This window comes from Vicugna pacos, chromosome 19 (genome assembly GCF_048564905.1).
Source record: "Vicugna pacos chromosome 19, VicPac4, whole genome shotgun sequence".
In the NCBI taxonomy this organism is placed as follows: domain Eukaryota; kingdom Metazoa; phylum Chordata; class Mammalia; order Artiodactyla; family Camelidae; genus Vicugna; species Vicugna pacos.
Window position 1 is genome coordinate 2988520 of NC_133005.1, and position 12921 is coordinate 3001440.

Below are 12921 nucleotides of genomic sequence, written 5' to 3' on the forward strand. Positions count from 1 at the left end.
ATACAGGGGGCCGGGAGACAGAAGCGGACCTGGAGATCGTCATTCTGAGTGAAGTGGGCCAGAAAGAGAAAGAAAAATACCACATGATATCACTCATATGCGGGATCTAAAAAAAAAAGAAACAGAAGAGGACACTAACGAACTGATCTACAAAACAAACAGAGTCACAGACACAGTAAATAATCTTACGGTAGGTTATGAGGGCAAAGGAGACGGGAAGGGACAAATTTGGGAGTTTGAGACTTGCAAATGATAACCATTATATATAAAAAAAGATTAAAAAAAACAGATTTCTTCTGTATAGCAAGGGAACTATATTCAGCATCTTGTAATAACCTTTGATAAAAAATAAGAAAACGAATGTATGTCTGTATGTGCATGACCAGGACAGGACGCTGTACACCAGACATTGACACGCTGCAACTGACTCTACTTCAATTTCTAAAAAAAAGCAGGCGGCCGGTACCTAGTGCTCATCCCCACACGTCGCGCTGGCTTCACGTCCAGCTGCATAACCAAACCTCTCCTAACCTCAGTCGCCTCCGACGCAAGATGGAGCAAACGGCACCCAAACTTCTGTGAGACCAAGGCAAGATACCCCAGGAGGCCCGTCACACGGTGCAGAGGGAGGGATGGCCGGTCAGAGGAAGAGGCAAGCCCCCGAACGTTGCTCTGGAATCCCTGGTGACTTGCAAAGGTGTTCACAGCATGGGAGGGGGTGCATGTGTCAAAACACTGCGTGCTCGTGACCCCGTATTTACTTGCATGTTTTTTTTTCATGGAAAATAACCTAGAAGTAAAAACACCAAAATATTCACAAAGGTGATCTACAGAGAGAGGAGTGCAGATTTCATCCATTTTTTCTTTCTACTGTTTTTTCCTAAAATTTCTACCGTGAATGTGCATGGCTTTTGTAACAACGTACATTATTTTAATCAAAGAGGAAAGATGCAACTTCCCTAGTCGGCATCTGCAGCTCCAATTGTCCCCTTTGTCATTTTACGTCCCCAGCTACTTCAAAATACACAAAGCAATGCTTCCTGTTGGCGGCCGTGCCGTCCCCCTGGAAGGCGGATTCTGAGGAAGCCACTTAGCTGCGAAGGCCAGTTCCTGCCTGGAGCTCAGGTCCACCCAGGAGCCTTGCTTGGCGTCCAGAGCTCTGCAGCCGGCAGCTGGTGCCTCCCACCCCGAGGCACTTCTGGACCTCGGCGCACTCATTACCCTGGCTCTGCAGGGAACCGAGTGCATTTTTTCCCTCCTACTGGGTTGTGGCAAGAACCTCACCAGCCTCCAGGAAAGCCTCAGAATTTTCTTTTCTGTTGGGAGCTGTCTGAAAAGCAGTCACATTACTAAAGGTGGACTGAAACAAAGGCCACGCTGGGGTTAAAACCAGGAAGTGCTCCCCATCATTCCTGGGATCTGGACACACATTCGCTGTGCCGTCGGAGCTCTCCAAAACGTCGGAGCGGCCCCTGGGAGGCAGGTGGACGAGAGAGGGTGAAGCAGGGAAGATAAGGGCAGGAGAGATTTTATTCTAGAAAAATCTCTGCTTTCAAAAGGACTGAAGTTGTGATGGGTGGTGAACTGCCAAACCTGTGTGGTCCTCTCTCAAAGCTTCACTCCTAAAACTGAAGAACAGTGAGGTTCACAGTCCATCCATGGCCTCGTGTTGACCAGCCCTTCACCACTTAATAGCAGGAACGCTGGGCCCGATCTCAGAATGAGAGAGAACAAAACGGTGCTGCCACCTGGGAAGGTAACTGGGAAGTTCCTCAAAACGTTAAATGTAGAGTCACCATGTGACAGAGCAATTCTCCTCCTGGGTGTAGCACCCAAGAGGAACTGAAACATACATCCACATAAAAACCTGTGCCCAAGGTCCACAGCAACATCATTCACTGTAGCCAAACAGGGCGAGAACTCACATGCCCACCAAGTGATGAGCGGATAAATAAAATGTGATGTGTCCACACAACTGAATATTATTTAGCAGTAAAAAGGAATCAAACACTGATACGTACTACAGAATGGATGAACCTTGAAAATACACTAAGTGAAAAAAGACAATCACAAAATACCACACACTGTATAATTCCACTCATACACAAAACGTCCAGAACAGACGAATTCATGGAAACAGAAAGCAAATCAGCAGCTGCCTAGGGCTGGGGGTGGGACTCCAGGGGGGATGGCTAATGGGCTTCTTTGTGGGGTGACAAGAAGGTTCTAAAATGAGACGGTGATGACTGCCCAACTCTGTGACTATGCTGAAAACCAATAAACTGTTCAATTTAAATGGGTGAATTGTATGGTATCTGATTTATATCTCAATAAAGCTGTTAAAGAGAGAGGAGCGGAGGGACGGAGAGGATGGAGGAAGACTGAGGAGGAGGGAGGGGGAGGGGGGAGAGGATGGAGGAAGATGGAAGAGGAGGAGGGGGTGGGGAGAGAGAGACTGACTAACCCACAACATCTATCTTAGAAAATGATGATGAGATGTAGGGTTGACTGACTTTTGACAATACTGAGATGTTAAGAAGTCACTTTACTTTTCACCGTTTCTTATCACACCCTAAAGACCTCATCTGGCCACTCCAGAGCAGCCCAATTTCTGAAGTGTCCAGGCTTGCCCATCACACCGCCAGCACACACTCTGTCCGTCCCTCAGCTCCCAAACTGACCCCCATTTCTCATCCTGGGCGTTTACGTGAGCACTTCGTAACAGCGCCACACACAGCACAGAACTGAATGCGGGATGTGCGCTCCGCAGGGGAGGGTTCTTTCTCTCCACCTTCCCCAGCGGCTGCCAGTGCAATTTCGAAAGGTTTATAGCAACAACAGGCTGACGCGGCAGACAGGGCAGTGCGGACGGCCTGGCTCAGCGGCTGCGCAAAAGCCACCCCTGGGCTCCAACCCAGTCCCACACGTCTGCTCCTTTCCAGTCAGCCCAGTCCGGGTCCGGCTGGCACAGCATCACACCAGAGCGTGGGTGACTCGGCCAACAGGAAAACCCAAACTGCTCTGGGGAAGGCCAGTTATCTGGGGGTCACCTTTTGATTACGAGGCTGGTGCCCCAAATCTGGGAGATTCCAAAAGGTCTGTCTCTGCCAGGCCGCCATCTCTGTGTTCTGGGTTTCCTCCAACAAGCCATGACATCGGTATTTCAACTTTTTAGATAAGAAAGCAGGAATGATGGTATGAGTCTAGGCGTCCAACTGGCGGTCAATGAATTAGCCTTTGGACGAGTCGCTCACTCTCCCTCCTGCAGGCCTGCTTTCTGTGGACACTGAGGGCGACAGGAGCCATAACCGCCCGCAAGCGCTGATGTGAGGGTTCAGCGGGACACATCATGGGACGCCTTTAGCAAGAGCCAGGCATGTGTCAGTAACGGTGACACAGGAGTCGTGTATTCCTCCGCGACCTTTCTAAGAGGGAGGGTAAACCACCACTTCATAAGTCATTCTGATTCATACGTGTGCAGTGCGTGTAATACTAAACTAGACAGTGTTCGGAGAATGGGAAAGAAATGCCCATAGAACTTGCAGGATTTGTTTGAAAAAATAAAAGAACTCATGAAGAAATTTATGTAAATGATTCTAAGAATGTCAGAGAAAGGGGTTCACCATAAACAGGAGGAAATGCATTTCCCACGGGCAGTGTGACTATATAGGAAGCGGCTAGGAAGTGGCTTGAAAAAGCACACTGGACCCGTGGCGGTGATTTAAAGTGGGTTAATTTCATTTCAAGAAAATACCACTATCGTCACATTAATGATGCATACACGATGCTGAAAAATACGGGTTTACATTCTTAGAAAGTTCTACCAAGGAGATAGTAAAGGGCTAATTTAGACACACACACACACACACACACACACACACACAAGCACAACCACGGGCAGTCTAACCACAGGCAGTGAAAGTTTCCAAGTTTAAGGAAGGGGTTGGGAAACAATTAAGCTGGGGGAAACCTAGCAGGTGCTGGGAGAATAATGCAATTTCCTAGGGCAGCAGATGTACAAGTGAAACAGTATCCAGTAACAGTCCATCAGATGGTAATTATAGCCGGGCTGGAGAAGACCAGATGAAAGGGGCAATTCAAAGGGTAACTGAAAGCCGGCGAGTGACATCTTCCAGGGAGATCACATACCAGGAAAAAGCGGGCCAGCACTTAGCTCCAAGAAGGGGGGGTTAAACAAACCGTCATTTTTCTTTTGTAGAAGGACAAAGGGAAAACGGAGGCTTCAGACAATTCATTCGTCGAGATTGAAACAGACCGTCACTAATAAACAACTACGAAAAATACCAGCGGGTGCTGATCACTCTGACTGTGCGAGCGCTGGGATGATGCTGTCATCTGGGAGGCGATGGATTGATGCGGCCCAAAAATTTTTTGAAAAAAAAAAAAAGGAGAGCTGAGTTCACACTGGAATTCCACACTACTACAGACCAAGATAGGGAACTCCAGCCACTCGAGAGGATGGTGGCGCGCACGGGTCCACACTGACGCGAGCAGGTTCCCGGGTGTTTAATAACACGAGGAAGAGCCATTTAAAATCCTGGGCTCGGAAAGGAAACAGTGTCTTGGACCAGACACAGCCCTTCCCAAGGGAACAGGTCTACCCTGAGTGTGAGCTTCCTCCCGAGTCTGTCTCTGGCTCCCGGGGGCTGGTGCAGCCCCCTCGTACCCCTGGTTTAACCAGCCCCGAACGGTCCCACATCAATACTGACGCTGGGCCGTAAGGTCCCCGAGCGTGGGGACCCTGTCACAGCCATCTCTGAATCCTTGTGGGGGAGGCAGGAAGAAAAGCGTGCCAGCTGGCACACAGAACCCCCCCAAAGTAAGTGCAGGTCAACCCACTCCACTGACTTTCATCAACACGGCCACTCAGGTCACTCAGCCAAAGTCTGTGTATTTCCCTGACAACAGTTTCTCATGCAAGTGGGCCACGCTGATTCACGTCACAAAAAATTCCCACCAGAATACCGCTCAGAGCGCAAATGTGCAGCCCAAGACAGCACACTGAGCTAAGCGACGAGCCTTCCAGGTCCACTGCACGTGGGTCCTGGTCAGGAGGAAGCCTTCCCCCACCCGCGAATCGCTCCTGGTTGCCCGTGAGCTGTGAGGAACCTGCAGGCCCGCCTCTGCAACGTGTGATGAAAATCATTCGCACGTTTTCCGGGTCCTTTCCTGGGGCCCGGTATGGAGTGGGCTGTCAATCCATAGGCACGATCGGGAAGGTTTTGTGGCAGGGACCCCCAGCCTGCCAGCCCGGCAGCAGCTCCCGGGCCTTGGGGTGGGAGGGGGCATATGTCCCGGCCATGCGGTGATGAATTTCAATCACTGCTGGCTTGTGCCAGATTCAAATTGGCAGCCCACCGAGATGAAACGCGTTCTACCCCATTACTCACGCCTGGAGTGCTCTGTTCCCTGGAGGACTGGCTTCTTAGGCGAAAGCAATGGAACGGACGGTCAGTCAGAGATGGTTTAAATGGGATGAGACGTATGAAAGGCCAGCGCCCAGGAAGAGAAATGCGCAGACGTGTGAGGGAGCCGAGGGTCCTGTATGAGCTCCAGGTCCTGGCGAGTATAAACTTACAGGGAAAAAAGGAACTCCTTTCGTAAGGCAACCGCTCAGCCTCACCCAGCCCAAAGGCCGTGCTGCTGTCTGCTCTGCTCAAAATCAACGCGTTTAGGACCCTCCATAAATTCCTCCTAAAAATGTCCTATTTGGCTCACCTTGTCCCAGATAATCAGCCTAAAACATTAAATCCACCTAAAATGTTTTCTAAAATTTAAAATAATAATAAACCATGGTTACCAAAGGGGAAAGGGCAGATTGGAATACATCAGGGGCTGGGGGCTAACAGACACACACTACTGTACACAAAATAGATAAACAACAAGGACCTACTGTGTAGCACAGGGAACTGCATTCAGTTTCTTATAATAACATGTAATGGAAAAGAATCCAAAAAGAAAAAATATATATATGCATGTGTATGTATAACTGAATCACTGTGCTGTACTCCTGAAACTAACTTTGCAAATCAACTACACGTCAATCAATTTTTTTAATTTAAAATAGTACAATGTAGCGTTTTAACTTTTGAACGTCTAGGCTCATCCCATGTGGATTATGCTCTTGACAATCCTTTGGACAAACTTTTAGGATTTCTAACATTCTCACTAGGTCTTGTTCACTAAATCGGAACCTTGACTAAAACCTTCTCATGAATGAGCACGACACGCAGCAGTGAAGCTTCCCGCAGAGCCCGGCTTCGCCAGCGCGGCAAGCAGCACGGCCACAGCCGCGGCCCCAGCGCCAGCCCCGCCCGCTGCCAGGGGGATGTCTTCCTGGAGCCCGGATTTAAAAAGCACGCTCCTCTATGTCTTGAAATACACTGGGGCTGTGGGCACACAGCACACAGAGGTGACCACGGGGAAAAGGGTTTTAAATGTTAGCAATGATTTCAACTCAGAACAACCTGGGAAGTAATGATCAGATCGTTGTCAATGCAACATGTTTTCTCTGGGTGGTGGTGGGAGGTTCCTGAAGTTCAGGAAGGCTGCTCCTGATCCCCACTGGGCAGCCCTGTCCTGCTCCCCATCCCTCCAGCCACGCCACACATGCCCCCGAGGACCAGCAGGAGGCTCTCAAGCCATGGGCTGCCCCGGGCGTGTAAGGGCTTCTCCTGACCCAGCGGATGGTCTCTCCTCCCTGAAGACAACTCATCAGTGGCTGCAAGAGGGCAGCATCGCTCACGCAGAAGCCGCGACCCCTGCTTTGTACCCACAGCCCCTTCCCTGGGATCAGCACGACGCCCCTAAGCTGTGTTTCGGGGACTGACACAAATGAAGCCACGCTCCCCGACCCCTACCCACTCTTGTGGCTCTCACCCCAAAAGAGTCCACCCCCAGGATCTCCACACACCAGCAGACCCCCCGGGGGCCTGCCCCACGGTCCTCCAGATGGACCGCCTTTTCACCTCTAGACCGGACAGAGCGTGAGCTGTGATGCTGGGGGCCCGCTACCAAGGACACGCCTGTGGTCCCGGATGGAGTGACACGCATCTGGGCATTACTTCAAAATGACAAGGCAGGAAGGGGAAGTGGGTGGGGGCATAGAAGATCCAAAACCGGCCAAGAGTTGCACACTGTTGACTCTCGAGTGCCGAGTCCCGGGGAGTCTCTGGGCTGAGATGCGCCCCCTCTGCGTTCAGATGCTTTTGAGCAACTGGACAGAGTGATGCTGTGTCTGTTAAACCTAATGATGAAACACCAGACTTGAATTCTGCCTTTGCCTTTAAAGCTCCTTTTTTAGGAATCCACGTTTCACAGAACTATCAGGCTACGAGGGATTGTACGTTTAAAAAAAGCAGAAGAAAGGTCCCTCAGCACAGACAGAAGGAGAAGCCTGGCTTCGCAGGACTCTCTACTATCCTCCGTTTCCCATTTTCCATCATTAAGAGCTGGAGAGGGAAGCAGAATTGTTTGGTTTTGGTCTCTACTCACATACAAATTTAGCATTTATCAGAAAATAAAAATAAATGTATTTTTGATTTTCCAGATATAAAGATATCTGGAAAATATATCCAAGTCCTACATCTAAGATGTAGGACTTAGAGCAGCCTGGTCACAGCGAGCAGCGCGTGGGTCTCGGTGGGAACGCCGCCCCCCAGGACGTGAGGCGGGAGGGGAGCGGGCAGCGGGACGACCACGTCCTGCGCGCCCCACCCCGGGGCTGCGGTGGGTTGTTGATCTCAGAGCCCCGCACCCAGCGCTGCTCAGCGGCTCCTCGACTTTCCGCCTTCCTCTCCTCCCCTTCACCAAGGATAAACGTCAGCCCACGGAGGGATGTTTTTCCTCCCTTGGTAAGTGGCGGTTACACAAACTGCACACGCCTCCGTGTGAGTCCACCCGACAGTCGCGTTTCCAGGGACGCCGCTGAGCACGGCTGCGTGTGCCCACGGCACATCCACCTCCATTTGAAGCGGAATCTACGGTGGGTTTCCGTCCCTCCTGCTCTGGAACCGAGTGCCCCGGGCCGTGCATTTTCAGGCCACCTGCGCCCAGGGCGGCGGATACGCTCCCCGCGGAGCAGTTAACGGACGGCGCCCAGGACTCAGACCCGCAGGTCCTCAGGGCAGCCAGCTGTGTTGTGTCAAACCCGAAAGCGAGGCACGAGGGAAAGGGGTGTGGCGGTGGAATCTGCTTTTGACAAAGGGGTAAACACCAGAACGGTGCCGGGAGGTGGGCTCCACACGGAGGCGTCCCCGCGGGGAGTGTCGCCAGGGACCCCTCGGCTCCTGCTCCGGGCGCGCGCGGGGAAGGAGCCGCCGCCGGAGGGAAGGGGCCGCGGGGAGCCCGGGGCGGGGGCGCCCCCAAGGCAGGCGCGGGGGATGCAGGAGCAGCCGCCCGTCGCGCGGGCAGCGCCGCCCCATCTGCCACGCCCGCCCGCGCCGGCTCCGCGCCGCCCCGCCTGCTGCCACCGGCTACCCACCGCGTCCTCGGAGACCTCCTTTGATGGAGCGTTGGTGCCAAGCTTTTCCAGAGGGTAGACAATCTGTCGTCGCGGCCGCACGGGAACCAAGTAATGCAGGGCGGACGTCAGCGAGCGCGCGCCGGAGCGCTGGACCTGCGAGAGGCGAGCTCGGGTTCAGGGCGGAGGCTGCGGGCGCCGCGCGCACAGATGCCGAGCGCGGCTCTGCAAACACAGGACTGCGCGCCCGGCCAGCCCCGAGAGGTGGGGGGACCGGCAAATCAACAAACACACGCTCCGCGCAGAGGAATGAATCGTAGATAATGCCTGACACTAATGAAGATAATTACGAGAGTAATTGCATTACTATCTCTGCGGGAATGACAGATAAACAAGTGGTTTGGTTTATGGGATTTTTCAGCACGAGTATTTCCCCCAGGAGAATATTCTTCTCCACAGTGATCATGAATCAGCTTGATTTGACCCCATTAAGCTGTGTTATCTGCGTCCTGGTAACCTTTGCGTGTTTGGCACAAGCTGCTCTGATAAAAATGTCATCAGAGGGGCAACAGAGCAGCGCGGATGTGAAAATCTTCCCGTCTGTGAAAGTCACAGCGGCTTCAGCTGGATCTTTGTGCTGAAATACACGTTTTAAAACTAAAGGATGAAACCGCAGGGCGGGGGGAGGGGAGGATGGTGGATCAGATTATTCTGATTTATGTTAATACTAAATTATGAGCCAGATTTGTGCTCGCTGAAATGGGCTACAATAAATCATACTTCAGGGGAATGCTTTAAATATGAATTTTACCCAAATTTTAAACTTGGCAGAGAAAACTGAACATGGTGATCTTTGTTTCTTTCACATTTATGGAATCTTAGGGGTTTGGCCAAACCAGTTCAGGGTATTTCAACCATTTAAACCTCAAGAGTTAAACGGTCAAACCCCAAATTTTTAACGTCACAATCACTGAAGTTAAGCTGGAAAGCAACAACAGCAAAACAGAGCTACAGATGTAGTTGAATAAATAAGATGGGTTACAGATGACTCACTCGCTGTCCTAAAAATGGGCTTTCTGAGAGCTTCTAGAAAGGATTTCTAAAATCCTTCACCATTGAATTTCACTGCCTGGTCCTACACACTGAAAAACAGAACTCAGGCATCTGTAGCCAAAGCTCTGTTTTTAAGCCTGGAAGATGTCTCAGTGCCTATTCTGGCAGAAGGGTGTTAAGAAAACCATCTTCGTGATGTCAGCCAAAAGCTTACTTCTACAACAGTCAGCTAGGGATTGATAGGAGAATCTGGAGATTCTTATCTACATTATTTGGTTTGCTGCTTGTACTTGTTTCAAAGTACAGTGTGTAAATCAACTCCAAGTGCAGAAGGAGAGGAACTCTGTTTCGAATGTGTTTCTATGTTACATATATGATCGTGTGTAACATGGTCCCAATCCTATACCATGGAGTTAAATATATGAATGTTCAGTTCAAGGTGCTACATCTCGTGATGGATGCCAAAGGGTTTTCTACCAGCTGGGCACATGCAGGCTACATGGTGAATAAAAGCTGAGAATTTAATATCACATCCTGAAGGTCACCAGGTTGGCACTTGGCCAAATGCGAAGGTAAAAGAAATCCTGCAGGACCAGGATTTCCAGGCAAAACTGTGACCTTCCCGCCTCATTAAGTTCAAATCTCAGGCATTCACATGGCTGCTGGGCTGCATTTTGATAGGAAAAAAAAATCACTAGAGCAGAGTCTACATTCACCACTAATCTTTTCCGTGTTTTTTTTTTTTCTCCTTTCTTCTCCATTCCTTCTGTTCTTCTCCAAAAGGTATTTGTTAAATAAGATACCTTGTTAGAGGGGAGGGTATAGCTCAGTGGTAAAGTGCGTGCTTAGCATGCACCAGGTCCTGGGTTCAATCCCCAGTCCCTCCATTAAAATAAAAAAGTGAAAATAAAGCTAATTACTTCCCCCCAAACAAAAAAATAAATAAAATAGTTTTTTAAAAAAGATATATTGGTAAAATTGCTGTTATGTGTATGCACTAATATTCCTTAGATTGTTTTTAAGTTTCATGATTAGAATCATTGCAAAAGTCCACTTGGCTCTCAGTGTTAACTAAGAAACGTGACAATCTCAGACTGTAGGCAGAGGCTGAGAGTCGTTTCAGTCACGAAAAGGAGCTTATGGAACAACCTCTACCTGGTCTAGAAGTTCAGTCTTATCAACCTGCAGGTCCACGTCAAGCTGAGCACCAAGACTGTCAGTGATGGCAGGACCAACTTGCAGGACAGGACACCTTGAGGATCCAGCCCAAAGAGGCCCCTGCCTGTGGAGCCAGCAGAGCCCTGCATGTGAGTGTGTGTGCATGTGCGTGCATGTGTGTGCATGCGAGTGTGATGCTTCGGGCATTGGGGATACAGCTCTGAAGAGGACCTCTAGCTTCATGGCAAAAGATACCATTTTAGCTAGTGAAAAGTGCAATGAAGAAGACTAAAGCAGGAGAAAGGAAAGCAAGACGGAAGTAAGAGCCTGTGCGTGTGCGTGAGCAGGACGTGTACACGGCACACGTGTCTGTCCCAAAGCACTGCTCTCAGTCAGTGTAACAAGCACTGCGCAGGTACAGCCGTGTCTACCACATAAAGGTTACATCGGCACCACGCATCCCCTACTTTTTATCCGTCACTTTTCTGGGGTGTTATGTGCTTGTTTGGACCACCGTGGTGGCACCCCAGTCCTCAGGACTGAACTGATTTATTCTATGCGTTCACTTCTAGGATGTTCCTTGCCTGCAGGACATGGTAGGACATTTTGGCATTCACTAACGCAGGTAAGAAATAATCTGATTTCCAGGTCCCTTAGAGCGTTTTTACACAGCTTTCAGTCTCTGTTTCGTTGATGTGGAAAAGCCAACAGATTGCTCTACTAATTATATTGGTTGTGATCGTTTCAGAAATTCAAAGCTTTCTGGATCGTCACGGCAGGATGGAGGGCCAAACTCAACACGCCGTGTGAAATTCAAAGCCGTGTTATCATCACACTCCGTGCAGGGAGGAAGGAACAAAACGACAAACACCACAAACGACACCGTGGACGCGCATCGGCCGGAAGAGTGACTCGGGACAGCCTCCTACCTTGCCTTCCTTGGCCTGCGGGTACACAGCGTAGTAGAGGCAGGACTTGTACCCTAAGCGGAGGATCTCCTTCAGAAAAAACTTGGTGTAGTGCCGAAAGACGGGGTTCAGGGCAAAGTGGTACAGGCGCCCGTGCTCCTCGCGCTGGTGGTGGCTGAAGTAGATGAAATCTTCAATGTTGTAATGGGATCGTATGTACTCGATGTCCTGCACAGGAGGCGAGAAGGGCATCTAAGAACGTTGCAAACACCTGGCGTGCATTTTCTGAGAAACAGCCTTGCAAAATCGCTGTAGACACCACAGTAAGAAACGCGTTTTTCCCTCCTGTTATTTCCTACCTCGTCTTCATTGTGAATGTTTTGTGAGTTAGAAAGACTGTGTTTCTCGAAGGCCGCTCGTCTGGGTGGCTCTGCTTCTGGGAGGCGGCTCGGCGCTTCGGCCCGGGCTGCTCACAGCTGCGCCGCAAACCCCGAGGGCCGAGTCTCCGCCCGCGCGGGGCCGGTGGCCGGACCGCGGGCCTCACCGCCGCGGGCCGGGAGGGGGCGCCAGCCGGCCGGCACCGGGCAGACAGCCGCCCCCCCGCCCCGTCTCTGGGCTCATTCCTGCCCTCTGTTCTCGGTCCAACGTGGAAACGTGCAGTTCCACAGGCACACACCGTGGCACGTGCGGCTGGCAGGCCTACAATAAACCTGCGCCCATAAGCATCCTTTAAGCATTTTTATGCCTCCGAGGTATTTCATTTTTTTAAAGTTATGAATAATTTTATTCTAGAGCGTTTGACAGAGATGAATTTAGATATACAACTTCAATACGAAGTCCCTAACAAGAAAATAATGACGTATTACAATTTCACATGGGGGGAGGTCGTTTAAAGGACCCGTGAGCAGACTTGTGAAAGGAAAGATCAGGTCCGCCGCCCCCGCTTCTGCGGGCTGATTCTGATCAGCATCTCTCGTCGCCCAGCCCGGGGGAGGGAAGCAGGGCTCCGTCACTGCACCGTGCGCTGCTCCAGCCCACCCTGCCCGCCTACTGGCCGTGCATGCTGTGATGGCGCGGGGACTGATCCAGAGGGAGTGCGACTCTCTCCCATGACGGAGGCAGTAAGCACACCTGATCACGCAGGGAAGATCAAACCACACGCAGGTTGGAGAGCACCTGCTCGTGTTTCCCCTGGCTTTCCACAGTAAAAGTGTCCTCAGTGCACACCTTCAAGAAGAGGACTTGAGGATGCAAGGAATTTGATTTACGCGGTGACTGACAAGACTGGCGCTAGAAAGGGCGGGAAAAACGGGTTGTTCA

General features: G+C 50.9%; 1 protein-coding gene across 7 annotated transcripts in view; it reads right to left on the reverse strand.

Annotated features, from left to right (window-relative positions):
• CFAP61 (cilia and flagella associated protein 61) overlaps positions 1-12921 on the reverse strand; it is a 257667-nt gene that overhangs the window by 132915 nt on the left and 111831 nt on the right. For 6 of the 7 annotated variants that reach the window (XM_072943712.1, XM_072943711.1, XM_072943714.1 and 3 more), the window contains exons 16-17: positions 11623-11829; positions 8504-8638 (exon numbers count right to left, since the gene is read on the reverse strand). In XM_072943712.1, coding sequence (XP_072799813.1) covers positions 8504-8638; positions 11623-11829 — 342 coding nt within the window. The remainder of the gene's footprint in view (positions 1-8503; positions 8639-11622; positions 11830-12921) is intronic. The other variant, XM_072943713.1, reaches the window with a different exon arrangement.